The 21,363-nt window shown below is 43.1% G+C and overlaps 1 protein-coding gene across 1 annotated transcript in view; it reads left to right on the top strand.

The window, feature by feature from the left end:
- Positions 1-21,363, top strand: part of LOC109905834 (serine/threonine-protein kinase NLK) — a 163,772-nt gene that overhangs the window by 35,741 nt on the left and 106,668 nt on the right. The window contains exons 2-3 of the mRNA XM_020503463.2: positions 19,088-19,217; positions 19,420-19,475. Coding sequence (XP_020359052.1) covers positions 19,088-19,217; positions 19,420-19,475 — 186 coding nt within the window. The remainder of the gene's footprint in view (positions 1-19,087; positions 19,218-19,419; positions 19,476-21,363) is intronic.

The following is a 21,363-nucleotide window of genomic DNA, read 5'->3' as shown; positions in this document are numbered from 1 at the left end:
GAGGTGTGTATAGATTATTCAAATGAGGTGTGTATAGGTTATTCCACTGAGATGTGTATAGGTTATTCAGCTGCGGTGTGTATAGGTTATTCCACTGAGGTGTGTATAGGTTACTCCACTGAGGTGTGTACAGGTTATTCCGCTGAGGTGTGTATAGGTTATTCCGCTGAAGTGTTTATAGGTTACTCCACTGAGGTGTGTATCGGTTATTCCACTGAGGTGTGTACAGGTTATTCCAATGAGATATGTATAGGTTATTCAGCTGAGGTGTGTATAGGTTATTCCACTGAGGTGTGTATAGGTTACTCCACTGAGGTGTGTATAGGTTATTCCACTTAGGTTTGTATAGGTTATTCCACTGAGGTGTGTATAGGTTATTCCACTGAGGTGTGTATATGTTGTTCAACTGAGGTGTACAGGTTATTCCACTGAGGTGTACAGGTTATTCCACTGAGATGTGTACAGGTTATTCCACTGAGGTGTGTACAGGTTATTCCACTGAGGAGTGTACAGGTTATTCCACTGAGGTGTATTTAGGTTATTCCACTGAGGTGTATATAGGTTATTCCACTGAGGTGTGTATAGTTTATTCCACTGAGGTGTGTATAGTTTATTCCACTGAGGTGTGTATCGGTTACTCCACTGAGGTGTATAGGTTATTCCACTGAGGTGTTTACAGGTTATTCCACTGAGGTGTACAGGTTATTCCACTGAGGTGTGTATAGGTTATTCCACTGAGGTGTATAGGTTACTCCACTGAGGTGTATAGGTTACTCCACTGAGGTGTACAGGTTACTCCACTGAGGTGTGTACAGGTTATTCCAATGAGATGTGTATAGGTTATTCAGCTGAGGTGTGTATAGGTTATTCCACTGAGGTGTGTATAGGTTACTCCACTGAGGTGTGTACGGGTTATTCCGCTGAGGTGTACAGGTTATTTCACTGAGGTGTGTATAGGTTATTCCACTGAGGTATGTATAGGTTATTCCACTGAGGTCTGTATAGGTTATTCCACTGAGGTGTACAGGTTATTCCACTGAGGTGTGTATAGGTTATTCCAATGAGGTGTGTATAGGTTATTCCACTGAGTTGTGTATAGCTTATTCCACTGAGGTGTGTATAGTTTACTCCACTGAGGTGTGTATAGGTTATTCCACTGAGGTGTACAGGTTATTCCAATGAGGTGTGTATAGGTTATTCCACTGAGGTGTGTATAGCTTATTCCACTGAGGCGTGTATAGGTTACTCCACTGAGGTGTGTATAGGTTATTCCACTGAGGTGTACAGGTTATTCCACTGAGGTGTGTATAGGTTATTCCAATGAGGTGTGTATAGGTTATTCCACTGAGGTGTGTATAGCTTATTCCACTGAGGTGTGTATAGGTTACTCCACTGAGGTGTGTATAGGTTATTCCACTGAGGTGTGTATAGGTTACTCCACTGAGGTGTGTATAGGTTATTCCACTGAGGTGTACAGGTTATTCCACTGAGGTGTACAGGTTATTCCACTGAGGTGTGTATAGATTATTCAAATGAGGTGTGTATAGGTTATTCCACTGAGGTGTGTATAGCTTATTCCACTGAGGTGTGTATAGGTTACTCCACTGAGGTGTGTATAGGTTATTCCACTGAGGTGTACAGGTTATTCCACTGAGGTGTGTATAGGTTATTCCACTGAGGTGTGTATAGGTTATTCCAATGAGGTGTGTGTAGCTTATTCCACTGAGGTGTGTATAGGTTACTCCACTGAGGTGTGTATAGGTTATTCCACTGAGGTGTGTATAGGTTACTCCACTGAGGTGTGTATAGGTTATTCCACTGAGGTGTACAGGTTATTCCACTGAGGTGTGTATAGGTTATTCCACTGAGGTGTACAGGTTATTCCACTGAGGGGTGTATAGGTTACTCCACTGAGGTGTGTATAGATTATTCCACTGAGGTGTGTATAGGTTATTCCACTGAGGTATATAGGTTATTCCACTGAGGTGCGTATGTTACTCCACTGAGGTGTGTATAGGTTATTCCACTGAGGTGTACAGGTTATTCCACTGAGGTGTGTATAGGTTATTCCACTTAGGTTTGTATAGGTTATTCCACTGAGGTGTGTATAGGTTATTCCACTGAGGTGTGTATATGTTATTCAACTGAGGTATGTATAGGTTATTCCACTGAGGTGTGTATAGGTTATTCCACTGAGGTGTACAGGTTATTCCACTGAGGTGTGTATAGGTTATTCCAATGAGTTGTGTATAGGTTATTCCACTGAGTTGTGTATAGCTTATTCCACTGAGGTGTGTATAGTTTACTCCACTGAGGTGTGTATAGGTTATTCCACTGAGGTGTGTATAGGTTACTCCACTGAGGTGTGTATAGGTTACTCCACTGAGGTGTGTATAGGTTATTCCACTGAGGTGTACAGGTTATTCCACTGAGGTGTGTATAGGTTATTCCACTGAGGTGTGTATAGGTTACTCCACTGATGTGTGTATAGGTTATTCCACTGAGGTGTACACGATATTCCACTGAGGTGTGTATAGGTTATTCCAATGAGGTGTGTATAGGTTATTCCACTGAGGTGTGTATAGCTTATTCCACTGAGGTGTGTATAGGTTACTCCACTGAGGTGTGTATAGGTTATTCCACTGAGGTGTACAGGTTATTCCACTGAGGTGTGTATAGGTTATTCCACTGAGGTATGTATAGGTTATTCCACTGAGGTCTGTATAGGTTATTCCACTGAGGTGTACAGGTTATTCCACTGAGGTGTGTATAGGTTATTCCAATGAGGTGTGTATAGGTTATTCCACTGAGTTGTGTATAGCTTATTCCACTGAGGTGTACAGGTTATTCCACTGAGGTGTGTATAGATTATTCAAATGAGGTGTGTATAGGTTATTCCACTGAGGTGTATAGGTTATTCCACTGAGGTGTATAGGTTACTCCACTGAGGTGTATAGGTTACTCCACTGAGGTGTACAGGTTACTCCACTGAGGTGTGTACAGGTTATTCCAATGAGATGTGTATAGGTTATTCAGCTGAGGTGTGTATAGGTTATTCCACTGAGGTGTGTATAGGTTACTCCACTGAGGTGTGTACAGGTTATTCCGCTGAGGTGTGTATAGGTTATTCCGCTGAAGTGTGTATAGGTTACTCCACTGAGGTGTGTATCGGTTATTCCACTGAGGTGTGTACAGGTTATTCCAATGAGATATGTATAGGTTATTCAGCTGAGGTGTGTATAGGTTATTCCACTGAGGTGTGTATAGGTTACTCCACTGAGGTGTGTATAGGTTATTCCACTTAGGTTTGTATAGGTTATTCCACTGAGGTGTGTATAGGTTATTCCACTGAGGTGTGTATATGTTATTCAACTGAGGTGTACAGGTTATTCCACTGAGGTGTACAGGTTATTCCACTGAGATGTGTACAGGTTATTCCACTGAGGAGTGTACAGGTTATTCCACTGAGGTGTATATAGGTTATTCCACTGAGGTGTATATAGGTTATTCCACTGAGGTGTGTATCGGTTACTCCACTGAGGTGTATAGGTTATTCCACTGAGGTGTTTACAGGTTATTCCACTGAGGTGTACAGGTTATTCCACTGAGGTGTGTATAGGTTATTCCACTGAGGTGTATAGGTTAATCCACTGAGGTGTATAGGTTACTCCACTGAGGTGTACAGGTTACTCCACTGAGGTGTGTACAGGTTATTCCAATGAGATGTGTATAGGTTATTCAGCTGAGGTGTGTATAGCTTATTCCACTGAGGTGTGTATAGGTTACTCCACTGAGGTGTACAGGTTATTCCACTGAGGTGTACAGGTTATTCCACTGAGGTGTACAGGTTATTCCACTGAGGTGTGTATAGATTATTCAAATGAGGTGTGTATAGGTTATTCCACTGAGGTGTGTATAGCTTATTCCACTGAGGTGTGTATAGGTTACTCCACTGAGGTGTGTATAGGTTATTCCACTGAGGTGTACAGGTTATTCCACTGAGGTGTGTATAGGTTATTCCACTGAGGTGTGTATAGGTTATTCCAATGAGGTGTGTGTAGCTTATTCCACTGAGGTGTGTATAGGTTACTCCACTGAGGTGTGTATAGGTTATTCCACTGAGGTGTGTATAGGTTACTCCACTGAGGTGTGTATAGGTTATTCCACTGAGGTGTACAGGTTATTCCACTGAGGTGTGTATAGGTTATTCCACTGAGGTGTACAGGTTATTCCACTGAGGGGTGTATAGGTTACTCCACTGAGGTGTGTATAGATTATTCCACTGAGGTGTGTATAGGTTATTCCACTGAGGTATATAGGTTATTCCACTGAGGTGCGTATGTTACTCCACTGAGGTGTGTATAGGTTATTCCACTGAGGTGTACAGGTTATTCCACTGAGGTGTGTATAGGTTATTCCACTTAGGTTTGTATAGGTTATTCCACTGAGGTGTGTATAGGTTATTCCACTGAGGTGTGTATATGTTATTCAACTGAGGTATGTATAGGTTATTCCACTGAGGTGTGTATAGGTTATTCCACTGAGGTGTACAGGTTATTCCACTGAGGTGTGTATAGGTTATTCCAATGAGTTGTGTATAGGTTATTCCACTGAGTTGTGTATAGCTTATTCCACTGAGGTGTGTATAGTTTACTCCACTGAGGTGTGTATAGGTTATTCCACTGAGGTGTGTATAGGTTACTCCACTGAGGTGTGTATAGGTTACTCCACTGAGGTGTGTATAGGTTATTCCACTGAGGTGTACAGGTTATTCCACTGAGGTGTGTATAGGTTATTCCACTGAGGTGTGTATAGGTTACTCCACTGATGTGTGTATAGGTTATTCCACTGAGGTGTACACGATATTCCACTGAGGTGTGTATAGGTTATTCCAATGAGGTGTGTATAGGTTATTCCACTGAGGTGTGTATAGCTTATTCCACTGAGGTGTGTATAGGTTACTCCACTGAGGTGTGTATAGGTTATTCCACTGAGGTGTACAGGTTATTCCACTGAGGTGTGTATAGGTTATTCCACTGAGGTATGTATAGGTTATTCCACTGATGTCTGTATAGGTTATTCCACTGAGGTGTACATGTTATTCCACTGAGGTGTGTATAGGTTACTCCACTGAGGTGTGTATCGGTTATTCCACTGAGGTGTGTACAGGTTATTCCAATGAGATATGTATAGGTTATTCAGCTGAGGTGTGTATAGGTTATTCCACTGAGGTGTGTATAGGTTACTCCACTGAGGTGTGTATATGTTATTCAACTGAGGTGTACAGGTTATTCCACTGAGGTGTACAGGTTATTCCACTGAGATGTGTACAGGTTATTCCACTGAGGAGTGTACAGGTTATTCCACTGAGGTGTATATAGGTTATTCCACTGAGGTGTATATAGGTTATTCCACTGAGGTGTGTATCGGTTACTCCACTGAGGTGTATAGGTTATTCCACTGAGGTGTTTACAGGTTATTCCACTGAGGTGTACAGGTTATTCCACTGAGGTGTGTATAGGTTATTCCACTGAGGTGTATAGGTTAATCCACTGAGGTGTATAGGTTACTCCACTGAGGTGTACAGGTTACTCCACTGAGGTGTGTACAGGTTATTCCAATGAGATGTGTATAGGTTATTCAGCTGAGGTGTGTATAGCTTATTCCACTGAGGTGTGTATAGGTTACTCCACTGAGGTGTACAGGTTATTCCACTGAGGTGTACAGGTTATTCCAATGAGGTGTGTATAGGTTATTCCACTGAGGTGTGTATAGCTTATTCCACTGAGGCGTGTATAGGTTACTCCACTGAGGTGTGTATAGGTTATTCCACTGAGGTGTACAGGTTATTCCACTGAGGTGTACAGGTTATTCCACTGAGGTGTGTATAGGTTATTCCAATGAGGTGTGTATAGGTTATTCCACTGAGGTGTGTATAGCTTATTCCACTGAGGTGTGTATAGGTTACTCCACTGAGGTGTGTATAGGTTATTCCACTGAGGTGTGTATAGGTTACTCCACTGAGGTGTGTATAGGTTATTCCACTGAGGTGTACAGGTTATTCCACTGAGGTGTACAGGTTATTCCACTGAGGTGTGTATAGGTTATTCCACTGAGGTGTGTATAGCTTATTCCACTGAGGTGTGTATAGGTTACTCCACTGAGGTGTGTATAGGTTATTCCACTGAGGTGTACAGGTTATTCCACTGAGGTGTGTATAGGTTATTCCACTGAGGTGTGTATAGGTTATTCCAATGAGGTGTGTGTAGCTTATTCCACTGAGGTGTGCATAGGTTACTCCACTGAGGTGTGTATAGGTTATTCCACTGAGGTGTGTAAAGGTTACTCCACTGAGGTGTGTATAGGTTATTCCACTGAGGTGTACAGGTTATTCCACTGAGGTGTGTATAGGTTATTCCACTGAGGTGTACAGGTTATTCCACTGAGGTGTGTATAGGTTATTCCACTGAGGTGTGTATAGGTTACTCCACTGAGGTGTGTATAGGTTATTCCACTGAGGTGTACAGGTTACTCCACTGAGGTGTGTACAGGTTATTCCAATGAGATGTGTATAGGTTATTCAGCTGAGGTGTGTATAGCTTATTCCACTGAGGTGTGTATAGCTTATTCCACTGAGGTGTGTATAGGTTACTCCACTGAGGTGTACAGGTTATTCCACTGAGGTGTACAGGTTATTCCAATGAGGTGTGTATAGGTTATTCCACTGAGGTGTGTATAGCTTATTCCACTGAGGCGTGTATAGGTTACTCCACTGAGGTGTGTATAGGTTATTCCACTGAGGTGTACAGGTTATTCCACTGAGGTGTACAGGTTATTCCAATGAGGTGTGTATAGGTTATTCCACTGAGGTGTGTATAGCTTATTCCACTGAGGCGTGTATAGGTTACTCCACTGAGGTGTGTATAGGTTATTCCACTGAGGTGTACAGGTTATTCCACTGAGGTGTGTATAGGTTATTCCACTGAGGTGTATAGGTTAATCCACTGAGGTGTATAGGTTACTCCACTGAGGTGTACAGGTTACTCCACTGAGGTGTGTACAGGTTATTCCAATGAGATGTGTATAGGTTATTCAGCTGAGGTGTGTATAGCTTATTCCACTGAGGTGTGTATAGGTTACTCCACTGAGGTGTACAGGTTATTCCACTGAGGTGTACAGGTTATTCCAATGAGGTGTGTATAGGTTATTCCACTGAGGTGTGTATAGCTTATTCCACTGAGGCGTGTATAGGTTACTCCACTGAGGTGTGTATAGGTTATTCCACTGAGGTGTACAGGTTATTCCACTGAGGTGTACAGGTTATTCCACTGAGGTGTGTATAGGTTATTCCAATGAGGTGTGTATAGGTTATTCCACTGAGGTGTGTATAGCTTATTCCACTGAGGTGTGTATAGGTTACTCCACTGAGGTGTGTATAGGTTATTCCACTGAGGTGTGTATAGGTTACTCCACTGAGGTGTGTATAGGTTATTCCACTGAGGTGTACAGGTTATTCCACTGAGGTGTACAGGTTATTCCACTGAGGTGTGTATATGTTATTCCACTGAGGTGTGTATAGCTTATTCCACTGAGGTGTGTATAGGTTACTCCACTGAGGTGTGTATAGGTTATTCCACTGAGGTGTACAGGTTATTCCACTGAGGTGTGTATAGGTTATTCCACTGAGGTGTGTATAGGTTATTCCAATGAGGTGTGTGTAGCTTATTCCACTGAGGTGTGCATAGGTTACTCCACTGAGGTGTGTATAGGTTATTCCACTGAGGTGTGTATAGGTTACTCCACTGAGGTGTGTATAGGTTATTCCACTGAGGTGTACAGGTTATTCCACTGAGGTGTGTATAGGTTATTCCACTGAGGTGTACAGGTTATTCCACTGAGGTGTGTATAGGTTATTCCACTGAGGTGTGTATAGGTTACTCCACTGAGGTGTGTATAGGTTATTCCACTGAGGTGTACAGGTTACTCCACTGAGGTGTGTACAGGTTATTCCAATGAGATGTGTATAGGTTATTCAGCTGAGGTGTGTATAGCTTATTCCACTGAGGTGTGTATAGCTTATTCCACTGAGGTGTGTATAGGTTACTCCACTGAGGTGTACAGGTTATTCCACTGAGGTGTACAGGTTATTCCAATGAGGTGTGTATAGGTTATTCCACTGAGGTGTGTATAGCTTATTCCACTGAGGCGTGTATAGGTTACTCCACTGAGGTGTGTATAGGTTATTCCACTGAGGTGTACAGGTTATTCCACTGAGGTGTACAGGTTATTCCACTGAGGTGTGTATAGGTTATTCCAATGAGGTGTGTATAGGTTATTCCACTGAGGTGTGTATAGCTTATTCCACTGAGGTGTGTATAGGTTACTCCACTGAGGTGTGTATAGGTTATTCCACTGAGGTGTGTATAGGTTACTCCACTGAGGTGTGTATAGGTTATTCCACTGAGGTGTACAGGTTATTCCACTGAGGTGTACAGGTTATTCCACTGAGGTGTGTATAGGTTATTCCACTGAGGTGTGTATAGCTTATTCCACTGAGGTGTGTATAGGTTACTCCACTGAGGTGTGTATAGGTTATTCCACTGAGGTGTACAGGTTATTCCACTGAGGTGTGTATAGGTTATTCCACTGAGGTGTGTATAGGTTATTCCAATGAGGTGTGTGTAGCTTATTCCACTGAGGTGTGCATAGGTTACTCCACTGAGGTGTGTATAGGTTATTCCACTGAGGTGTGTATAGGTTACTCCACTGAGGTGTGTATAGGTTATTCCACTGAGGTGTACAGGTTATTCCACTGAGGTGTGTATAGGTTATTCCACTGAGGTGTACAGGTTATTCCACTGAGGTGTGTATAGGTAATTCCAATGAGGTGTGTATAGGTTATTCCACTGAGGTGTGTATAGCTTATTCCACTGGGGCGTGTATAGGTTACTCCACTGAGGTGTGTATAGGTTATTCCACTGAGGTGTGTATAGGTTACTCCACTGAGGTGTGTATAGGTTATTCCACTGAGGTGTACAGGTTATTCCAATGAGGTGTGTATAGGTTATTCCACTGAGGTGTGTATAGCTTATTCCACTGAGGCGTGTATAGGTTACTCCACTGAGGTGTGTATAGGTTATTCCACTGAGGTGTACAGGTTATTCCACTGAGGTGTGTATAGGTTATTCCACTGAGGTGTATAGGTTAATCCACTGAGGTGTATAGGTTACTCCACTGAGGTGTACAGGTTACTCCACTGAGGTGTGTACAGGTTATTCCAATGAGATGTGTATAGGTTATTCAGCTGAGGTGTGTATAGCTTATTCCACTGAGGTGTGTATAGGTTACTCCACTGAGGTGTACAGGTTATTCCACTGAGGTGTACAGGTTATTCCAATGAGGTGTGTATAGGTTATTCCACTGAGGTGTGTATAGCTTATTCCACTGAGGCGTGTATAGGTTACTCCACTGAGGTGTGTATAGGTTATTCCACTGAGGTGTACAGGTTATTCCACTGAGGTGTACAGGTTATTCCACTGAGGTGTGTATAGGTTATTCCAATGAGGTGTGTATAGGTTATTCCACTGAGGTGTGTATAGCTTATTCCACTGAGGTGTGTATAGGTTACTCCACTGAGGTGTGTATAGGTTATTCCACTGAGGTGTGTATAGGTTACTCCACTGAGGTGTGTATAGGTTATTCCACTGAGGTGTACAGGTTATTCCACTGAGGTGTACAGGTTATTCCACTGAGGTGTGTATATGTTATTCCACTGAGGTGTGTATAGCTTATTCCACTGAGGTGTGTATAGGTTACTCCACTGAGGTGTGTATAGGTTATTCCACTGAGGTGTACAGGTTATTCCACTGAGGTGTGTATAGGTTATTCCACTGAGGTGTGTATAGGTTATTCCAATGAGGTGTGTGTAGCTTATTCCACTGAGGTGTGCATAGGTTACTCCACTGAGGTGTGTATAGGTTATTCCACTGAGGTGTGTATAGGTTACTCCACTGAGGTGTGTATAGGTTATTCCACTGAGGTGTACAGGTTATTCCACTGAGGTGTGTATAGGTTATTCCACTGAGGTGTACAGGTTATTCCACTGAGGTGTGTATAGGTTATTCCACTGAGGTGTGTATAGGTTACTCCACTGAGGTGTGTATAGGTTATTCCACTGAGGTGTACAGGTTACTCCACTGAGGTGTGTACAGGTTATTCCAATGAGATGTGTATAGGTTATTCAGCTGAGGTGTGTATAGCTTATTCCACTGAGGTGTGTATAGCTTATTCCACTGAGGTGTGTATAGGTTACTCCACTGAGGTGTACAGGTTATTCCACTGAGGTGTACAGGTTATTCCAATGAGGTGTGTATAGGTTATTCCACTGAGGTGTGTATAGCTTATTCCACTGAGGCGTGTATAGGTTACTCCACTGAGGTGTGTATAGGTTATTCCACTGAGGTGTACAGGTTATTCCACTGAGGTGTACAGGTTATTCCACTGAGGTGTGTATAGGTTATTCCAATGAGGTGTGTATAGGTTATTCCACTGAGGTGTGTATAGCTTATTCCACTGAGGTGTGTATAGGTTACTCCACTGAGGTGTGTATAGGTTATTCCACTGAGGTGTGTATAGGTTACTCCACTGAGGTGTGTATAGGTTATTCCACTGAGGTGTACAGGTTATTCCACTGAGGTGTACAGGTTATTCCACTGAGGTGTGTATAGGTTATTCCACTGAGGTGTGTATAGCTTATTCCACTGAGGTGTGTATAGGTTACTCCACTGAGGTGTGTATAGGTTATTCCACTGAGGTGTACAGGTTATTCCACTGAGGTGTGTATAGGTTATTCCACTGAGGTGTGTATAGGTTATTCCAATGAGGTGTGTGTAGCTTATTCCACTGAGGTGTGCATAGGTTACTCCACTGAGGTGTGTATAGGTTATTCCACTGAGGTGTGTATAGGTTACTCCACTGAGGTGTGTATAGGTTATTCCACTGAGGTGTACAGGTTATTCCACTGAGGTGTGTATAGGTTATTCCACTGAGGTGTACAGGTTATTCCACTGAGGTGTGTATAGGTAATTCCAATGAGGTGTGTATAGGTTATTCCACTGAGGTGTGTATAGCTTATTCCACTGGGGCGTGTATAGGTTACTCCACTGAGGTGTGTATAGGTTATTCCACTGAGGTGTGTATAGGTTACTCCACTGAGGTGTGTATAGGTTATTCCACTGAGGTGTACAGGTTATTCCACTGAGGTGTACAGGTTATTCCACTGAGGTGTGTATAGGTTATTCCAATGAGGTGTGTATAGGTTATTCCACTGAGGTGTGTATAGCTTATTCCACTGAGGTGTGTATAGGTTACTCCACTGAGGTGTGTATAGGTTATTCCACTGAGGTGTGTATAGGTTACTCCACTGAGGTGTGTATAGGTTATTCCACTGAGGTGTACAGGTTATTCCACTGAGGTGTACAGGTTATTCCACTGAGGTGTGTATAGGTTATTCCACTGAGGTGTGTATAGCTTATTCCACTGAGGTGTGTATAGGTTACTCCACTGAGGTGTGTATAGGTTATTCCACTGAGGTGTACAAGTTATTCCACTGAGGTGTGTATAGGTTATTCCACTGAGGTGTGTATAGGTTATTCCAATGAGGTGTGTGTAGCTTATTCCACTGAGGTGTGCATAGGTTACTCCACTGAGGTGTGTATAGGTTATTCCACTGAGGTGTGTATAGGTTACTCCACTGAGGTGTGTATAGGTTATTCCACTGAGGTGTGTATAGGTTACTCCACTGAGGTGTGTATAGGTTATTCCACTGAGGTGTACAGGTTATTCCACTGAGGTGTGTATAGGTAATTCCAATGAGGTGTGTATAGGTTATTCCACTGAGGTGTGTATAGCTTATTCCACTGGGGCGTGTATAGGTTACTCCACTGAGGTGTGTATAGGTTATTCCACTGAGGTGTGTATAGGTTACTCCACTGAGGTGTGTATAGGTTATTCCACTGAGGTGTACAGGTTATTCCACTGAGGTGTACACGTTATTCCACTGAGGTGTGTATAGATTATTCAAATGAGGTGTGTATAGGTTATTCCACTGAAGTGTGTATAGGTTACTCCACTGAGGTGTGTATAGGTTATTCCACTGAGGTGTACAGGTTATTCCACTGAGGTGTGTATAGGTTATTCCACTGAGGTGTGTATAGGTTATTCCAATGAGGTGTGTGTAGCTTATTCCACTGAGGTGTCTATAGGTTACTCCACTGAGGTGTGTATAGGTTATTCCACTGAGGTGTGTATAGGTTACTCCACTGAGGTGTGTATAGGTTATTCCACTGAGGTGTACAGGTTATTCCACTGAGGTGTGTATAGGTTATTCCACTGAGGTGTGTATAGGTTACTCCACTGAGGTGTGTATAGGTTATTCCACTGAGGTATACAGGTTATTCCATTGAGGTGTGTATAGGTTATTCCACTGAGGTGTGTAGATGTTCATCCATTGAGGTGTGTATATGTTATTCCACTGAGGTGTGTCAATGTTATTCCACTGAGGTGTGTATACGTTACTCCACTGAGGTGTGTATAGGTTATTCCACTGAGGTGTACAGGTTATTCCACTGAGGGGTGTATAGGTTACTCCACTGAGGTGTGTATAGATTATTCCACTGAGGTGTGTATAGGTTATTCCACTGAGGTATATAGGTTATTCCACTGAGGGGTGTATAGGTTACTCCACTGAGGTGTGTATAGATTATTCCACTGAGGTGTGTATAGGTTATTCCACTGAGGTGTACAGGTTATTCCACTGAGGTGTGTATAGGTTATTCCACTTAGGTTTGTATAGGTTATTCCACTTAGGTTTGTATAGGTTATTCCACTGAGGTGTGTATAGGTTATTCCACTGAGGTGTGTATATGTTATTCAACTGAGGTGTACAGGTTATTCCACTGAGGTGTGTATAGGTTATTCCACTGAGGTATGTATAGGTTATTCCACTGAGGTGTACAGGTTATTCCACTGAGGTGTGTATAGGTTATTCCAATGAGGTGTGTATAGGTTATTCCACTGAGTTGTGTATAGCTTATTCCACTGAGGTGTGTATAGTTTACTCCACTGAGGTGTGTATAGGTTATTCCACTGAGGTGTGTATAGGTTACTCCACTGAGGTGTGTATAGGTTATTCCACTGAGGTGTGTATAGGTTACTCCACTGAGGTGTGTATAGGTTATTCCACTGAGGTGTACAGGTTATTCCACTGAGGTGTGTATAGGTTATTCCACTGAGGTGTGTATAGGTTACTCCACTGAGGTGTGTATAGGTTATTCCACTGAGGTATACAGGTTATTCCACTGAGGTGTGTATAGGTTATTCCACTGAGGTGTGTAGATGTTCATCCATTGAGGTGTGTATATGTTATTCCACTGAGGTGTGTCAATGTTATTCCACTGAGGTGTGTATAGGTTATTCCACTTAGGTTTGTATAGGTTATTCCACTGAGGTGTGTATAGGTTATTCCACTGAGGTGTGTATATGTTATTCAACTGAGGTGTACAGGTTATTCCACTGAGGTGTGTATAGGTTATTCCACTGAGGTATGTATAGGTTATTCCACTGAGGTGTGTATAGGTTATTCCACTGAGGTGTGTATAGGTTATTCCACTGAGGTGTACAGGTTATTCCACTGAGGTGTGTATAGGTTATTCCACTGAGGTGTGTATAGGTTACTCCACTGAGGTGTGTATAGGTTACTCCACTGAGGTGTGTATAGGTTACTCCACTGAGGTGTGTATAGGTTATTCCACTGAGGTGTACAGGTTATTCCACTGAGGTGTTTATAGGTTATTCCACTGAGGTGTATAGGTTACTCCACTGAGGTGTGTATAGGTTATTCCAATGAGGTGTGTATAGGTTATTCCACTGAGGTGTGTATAGCTTATTCCACTGAGGTGTGTATAGCTTACTCCACTGAGGTGTGTATAGGTTATTCCACTGAGGTGTACAGGTTATTCCACTGAGGTGTGTATAGGTTATTCCACTGAGGTATGTATAGGTTATTCCACTGAGGTGTGTATAGGTTACTCCACTGAGGTGTGTATAGATTATTCAAATGAGGTGTGTATAGGTTATTCCACTGAGGTGTGTATAGGTTATTCCACTGAGGTGTGTATAGGTTACTCCACTGAGGTGTGTATAGGTTATTCCACTGAGGTGTACAGGTTATTCCACTGAGGTGTTTATAGGTTATTCCACTGAGGTGTATAGGTTACTCCACTGAGGTGTGTATAGGTTATTCCAATGAGGTGTGTATAGGTTATTCCACTGAGGTGTGTATAGCTTATTCCACTGAGGTGTGTATAGGTTACTCCACTGAGGTGTGTATAGGTTATTCCACTGAGGTGTACAGGTTATTCCACTGAGGTGTGTATAGGTTATTCCACTGAGGTATGTATAGGTTATTCCACTGAGGTGTGTATAGGTTACTCCACTGAGGTGTGTATAGGTTATTCCACTGAGGTGTACAGGTTATTCCACTGAGGTGTGTATAGGTTATTCCACTGAGGTGTATAGGTTACTCCACTGAGGTGTGTATAGGTTATTCCAATGAGGTGTGTATAGGTTATTCCACTGAGGTGTGTATAGCTTATTCCACTGAGGTGTGTATAGGTTACTCCACTGAGGTGTGTATAGGTTATTCCACTGAGGTGTACAGGTTATTCCACTGAGGTGTGTATAGGTTATTCCACTGAGGTATGTATAGGTTATTCCACTGAGGTGTGTATAGGTTACTCCACTGAGGTGTGTATAGGTTATTCCACTGAGGTGTACAGGTTATTCCACTGAGGTGTGTATAGCTTATTCCACTGAGGTGTGTATAGCTTATTCCACTGAGGTGTGTATAGGTTACTCCACTGAGGTGTGTATAGGTTATTCCACTGAGGTGTACAGGTTATTCCACTGAGGTGTACAGGTTATTCCACTGAGGTGTGTATAGATTATTCAAATGAGGTGTGTATAGGTTATTCCACTGAGGTGTGTATAGGTTACTCCACTGAGGTGTGTATAGGTTATTCCACTGAGGTGTACAGGTTATTCCACTGAGGTGTGTATGGGTTATTCCACTGAGGTGTGTATAGGTTATTCCAATAAGGTGTGTGTAGCTTATTCCACTGAGGTGTGTATAGGTTACTCCACTGAGGTGTGTATAGGTTATTCCACTGAGGTCTGTATAGGTTATTCCAATGAGGTCTGTATAGGTTATTCCAATGAGGTGTACAGGTTATTCCACTGAGGTGTGTATAGGTTATTCCACTGAGGCGTGTATGGGTTACTCCACTGAGGTGTGTGTATAGGTTATTCCACTGAGGTGTACAGGTTATTCCACTGAGGTGTGTATAGGTTATTCCACTGAGGTGTGTATAGCTTATTCCACTGAGGTGTGTATAGCTTATTCCACTGAGGTGTGTATAGGTTACTCCACTGAGGTGTGTATAGGTTATTCCACTGAGGTGTGTATAGGTTATTCCACTGAGGTGTGTATAGGTTACTCCACTGAGGTGTGTATAGGTTATTCCACTGAGGTGTACAGGTTATTCCACTGAGGTGTACAGGTTATTCCACTGAGGTGTGTATAGATTATTCAAATGAGGTGTGTATAGGTTATTCCACTGAGGTGTGTTAAGGTTACTCCACTGAGGTGTGTATAGGTTATTCCACTGAGGTGTACAGGTTATTCCACTGAGGTGTGTATAGGTTATTTCACTGAGGTGTGTATAGGTTATTCCAATGAGGTGTGTGTAGCTTATTCCACTGAGGTGTGTATAGGTTACTCCACTGAGGTGTGTATAGGTTATTCCACTGAGGTGTGTATAGGTTACTCCACTGAGGTGTGTATAGGTTATTCCACTGAGGTGTACAGGTTATTCCACTGAGGTGTGTATAGGTTATTCCACTGAGGTGTACAGGTTATTCCACTGAGGTGTGTATAGGTTATTCCACTGAGGTGTGTATAGGTTACTCCACTGAGGTGTGTATAGGTTATTCCACTGAGGTGTGTATAGGTTACTCCACTGAGGTGTGTATAGGTTACTCCACTGAGGTGTGTATAGGTTACTCCACTGAGGTGTGTATAGGTTATTCCACTGAGGTGTGTATAGGTTATTCCACTAGGTGTACAGGTTACTCCGTTGAGGTGTGTACAGGTTATTCCACTGAGGTGTGTACAGGTTATTCCACTGAGGTGTGTATAGGTTATTCCACTGAGGTGTGTATATGTTACTCCACTGAGGTGTGTATAGGTTATTCCACTGAGGTGTGTATAGGTTACTCCACTGAGGTGTGTGTATAGGTTATTCCACTGAGGTGTACAGGTTACTCCACTAAGGTGTGTATAGGTTATTCCACTGAGGTGTATAGGTTATTCCACTGAGGTGTGTAAAGGTTTCTCCCCTGAGGTGTACAGGTTATTCCACTGAGGTGTACAGGTTACTATATGGAGGTTGGGATATTGCATTATCAAATTTATGCGGCACAAGACCCCATCGAAAACAAGATGGTATATTTAAAAGATTCGTAAGTGTTGTCCTAAAAATTCCAATTATACAAACATGTTGTGCTCACTTTCGTGTGCGGTATTGAATTGGATTCTTGCATGATTTGGGCAGTGGATAGCAGGCAGCACAGCACACAGGTCTCAACCACACAATTTATTGTTCTGCCAGAGATGCAGAAAGTTTCAGCAGCCATTGCCACTGAGTGGAGGCAGTTGTACATTGTATTTATGACAAGATCAGGTAGGCCAGGCAGGTTTCAGCCCTGAGTTCCAATGGGGGTTCCCTTGGCTCTCATCTGAACGTGTCACTGTGTGTCGGTGCGTAGTCGGTCTATCCAAAAGAAAAATGTCATCAGGACCCCCCTCCCCCTTGAATTCCCCCCATGCCTCCCCGTACTCTTTCCCAGTGATTCCTTGATCTGCAAGTACCCTGTCGGCCCATATCAGAAGACTTGCTGCATGGCAGTAGGTTTGAATCAAACCACAATCGACGGATACATTTTTCATTCCTGGCCATTCTGGAAGAAGGAAATAATGTGTGGAACCAGCCTTTTCTTCTTAGATTAAACTCTTATGCTTTTAGGGTTTATTTTTCCTGCTCTGTTTGAAGTGGGGGATAATATTATTTTGGGAAAGCGTTTCATCTCCAAAAGGCTTGCTGATTAAAAACTGTGAGGGTCTGAGAGATCCTCAAGGTGCTGCCTCTCATCTCTCGGCCTATCTGTGTGTGTGTGAGAGAGGGTTCATGGGTATATTGGTAAACGTGAGTTTGTGTGCGACTCTGTGGGGTGCTGCAGTGTACGAAAGTGTGTGTGTGTGTGCGCACACGTTTGTGTCTTTGTGTGTGTTTCCTTTAAGTGAGATGTGGGTGCCAGTGGCGTCTGGCCTGTCTCACTCATGTGGCTCTCTGCTCCATCTGCTTAGATCACCTGGGGAGAGGCGCTTAAACTGCAGCCCTGTGTGCGTGTGTGTGTGTGTGTCAGAAATCTGCCTGTCTGTTAATGATCCATCTGCGGCATAATTGCAGGCATGATAAATTAAACAAATACTTCATTCAGTTAACTATTTACCGTATACTCTACATCAGATCAAACTGTCTTCTCATCTCCACACTTTGTTAATGACTTTTATTACCTTTCACACATCATCTGAGTGATTATGTGGATTTATAAATACTACATTTATTATCGTGTGTGTGTGTGTGTGTGTCAGGGGTTTAGGATGTTCTAGTTCGTGTTACATTAGATGCATGTTGACAAACTACACAGTGTGCCTCAATGACCTCCATCTCAGTGGAAATAAATAACCCCTATTTCACAACCTTGCTGTTTTCTGCTGATGGGAATTGTAAAGTGCTTTGCCTTAATCTCCCTCTTAAGGCTGGAGTTAGATGATTGTTATCCTTTTAAGAAAAATGTAATAAATATTGCTATTTAATGCAGGAAACCAATCGCATCCCTGCTAAGATGAGGGAACCTTTAGTACGGTAAACCAATCGCATCCCTGCTAAGAAGATAGTACCTTTAGTAGTGTAACCAAATCGCACCCCTGCTAAGATGATAGTACCTCTAGTAGCTTAACCAAAGCAGCCCCCCTGCTAAGATAATAGTACCTCTAGTAGCGTAACCAAATCTCATCCCTGCTAAGAGAATAGTACCTTTAGTAGTGTAACCAAATCTCATCCCTGCTAAGATAATAGTACCTTTAGTAGTGTAACCAAATCACACCCCTGCTAAGATGATAGTACCTTTTAGTAGTGTAACCAAGCAGCACCCCTGCTAAGATGATAGTACCTCTAGTAGCTTAACCAAAGCAGCACCCCTGCTAAGATAATAGTACCTCTAGTAGCGTAACCAAAGCAGCACCCCTGCTAAGATGATAGTACCTTTAGTAGTGTAACCAAATCTCACCCCTGCTAAGATGATAGTACCTTTAGTAGTGTAAACAAATCTCACCCCTGCTAAGATGATAGTACCTTTAGTAGTGTAAACAAATCACACCCCTGCTAAGATGATAGTACCTTTAGTAGTGTAAACAAATCTCATCCCTGCTAAGATGATAGTACCTCTAGTAGCTTAACCAAAGCAGCACCCCTGCTAAGATGATAGTACCTTTAGTAGTGTAACCAAATCTCACCCCTGCTAAGATGATAGTACCTTTAGTAGTGTAAACAAATCTCACCCCTGCTAAGATGATAGTACCTTTAGTAGTGTAAACAAATCACACCCCTGCTAAGATGATAGTACCTTTAGTAGTGTAAACAAATCTCATCCCTGCTAAGATGATAGTACCTCTAGTAGCTTAACCAAAGCAGCACCCCTGCACTTATTGCTCTCATTGCACTGTTAGTGTTGATCATTTCTTAGGGACTATGCTTGTTTGTTCATGCTATTGTTTTTAATCCCTTATTGTATTCCCACTCACTCTGAATAAGGGACCGGGCAGCAACTACATGACTATGGCAGGAGCTTGCTGTGTGCTGTCTGTGAGGGTCTCGTCTCATGCTCTGATCCTCTTCCTCCACTCCAGGTCAGTGACGGACCCCCGGGATGGAAAGCGCGTCGCCCTCAAAAAGATGCCCAACGTCTTCCAAAACCTCGTCTCCTGTAAGAGGGTCTTCCGCGAGCTGAAGATGCTGTGCTTCTTCAAACATGATAATGTGAGTGGGTGGACAGCCTCCCTCCTCCCACCTCAATGTCAATGCCCTCCCCTCTTTTGATACCTCCCTCTTTCCTTCTCTTCTACCTGTCACCGCCGAACCTTGTTTCTTCCTCTCTGTCCTTTCCTATTCTCTCTCTCTCTCTGATCCCTCTCACCCTCCGCTCCCTACAGACGTGCCTGACCTCCTCTCCTCTCCACAGGTGCTCTCGGCTCTCGACATCCTACAGCCTCCACACATCGACTACTTTGAGGAAATGTATCCTTAGACTGGCCACAATGTCATCGGTTATGTGGCCTGTATTCATCAAACCCCTTCCTTCCAGTCTCACAATCGTAGGAGTTTAAAACAACCTCTTGCACATATTCCATGCAATTTTTTTAAGCAGCTTTGTTAGCTATCAGTGAATCTCCCAGGCTGCTGGTTCCTTCCACAGATTAAAGCGGACAGACTTGTTTGCTGTAGATTAAATCTGTCCTTGTTGCATTGTTTAGATGGGATGTCTTGTGTTGTGTCATTGCTGCTAAATTGGCTCAGCCCGTATGGAGTCAGTCCAGATCCAGTCTGAGACCTGCTGGAGATTGTAGACTCTCTCTCTCTATCACCTATTCCCAGTGAAGTCTATGTCTGCTGGGGTTGTTAAAATGGTGAGATTTTACTGAGCTGTCTCATTGACATTATTTTGCCTCCAGGAGTGACAGTTGGGGGCGTGGGAGGAGACCGGAGGCAAGGAGCTGTGCTTGCTGATTCAGTGGGAGATAGATAGGGATGATCTACTAGCAGGTAGCATCTACCTCCTTTTCACTCTTATAGGTGGTTGGGGGGTGGTAGTTTGGCTGTTTGTTTACCCACCGCTATCCCCATATTGGTGCTCATCAGTCGACAGCACTATCAGTTGGATTCAGGTGACTGACTAACTGACTATGGCCTTGGAAAAACGAGTTGAGCCTGCTCCCATTCTGCATGTTCAGGGTCAAGGGAAAGGCACAAGCCTGTCACCCACACCTTTAGTTATCTTTTCCTTGGCGTCCCGGCACTTAACTGCCTAATGGTTTATTTTGGGTGGAGGAGGATGAGGAGGGTGGATGGAGGGAAGGAGTGTAAAATGTTGACACGTCCCATTTAGTTTCCTTTCGTATTTCTAATATTTCCTTGATGGGCTGGAATTGGAGGAATGAGGTTTGAGGCTTTCCGAGCTTTCTCTGTAATCTAGCATATAATTTAATCATCCAAATTACACGCTGCTCCCCCGTATTGAACTGGCTCCCGGTCACTCCATATGCTCTAATAAGCCCTTCCCTATTTTAGATCTCTCTAAACCAAGTGGGCTTTCTTTGGTTATGTCTTGGCAGCCTTTCTAGTGAATTATGAGAGAAAGAATAGAAACAAAACCCACTTTGTCTTTATTAGCTGAGAGATTTATTTACCTCTGTATTTTTTTGACGTTACTCATTCGTCATAGTGATTATTTGCTTTGCTCTTAAATGTGTGACATTCTGCTGCTTTTGGACTCACTTTAAAGCACACAATGGAAGCCCGTAAATAGTGTACTGTATAGCAGCATTTCTCTGTGTGCTTTTTGATACTAGAATATACAACAACAAGAACGACTGGGATATATGCTGTGCTCTCGCGTGCAACTTCTGCCTTTGAGAGTGTTAGGGGGAGTGGTAGCATATTGAACTCAGGCGGTTTATTTGAAGGCTGGCAGGATCCCTATCTTTCTCTCCACTCTCTCTCTTTCTCTCCTTTTATATCTCTCATTCTCTCTCTCTCATGGCATGTTTAGCAAGGGAGATGCAAGGGAGAGAGAGAAAGGGAGATGAGGATGTTGGGGAGCTAGGAGGTTTTACCGGGAGTGTTGTCACACACCTTTCCTGGAAACGTTCCCATCTCCACAGACAGCAGGCAGGCAGGCATGCAGGCAGGGCCCTTGGCAGGAACAGCAGGACAAAGCTCTGGAGAGCCGGAAGGTAGACCAGGAATAGGCTCTGGAAACAGATATGTCATCTGGATTTTCACTCTCTCTCTCTCTCTCTCTCTCTCTCTCTTCCTGTCTCTCTCTTTCTCTGTGTGTGTCTCTCTTTTATCTATTTGCTTTGTTAAAATCCCCAGCTACAATAAATGCAGCCTCACGATATATGGT

The sequence above is a fragment of the Oncorhynchus kisutch genome, linkage group LG15, assembly GCF_002021735.2.
Source record: "Oncorhynchus kisutch isolate 150728-3 linkage group LG15, Okis_V2, whole genome shotgun sequence".
In the NCBI taxonomy this organism is placed as follows: Eukaryota; Metazoa; Chordata; class Actinopteri; order Salmoniformes; family Salmonidae; genus Oncorhynchus; species Oncorhynchus kisutch.
Note: the sequence above shows the minus strand (reverse complement) of the source record. Positions and strands in the feature narration are given on the sequence as shown.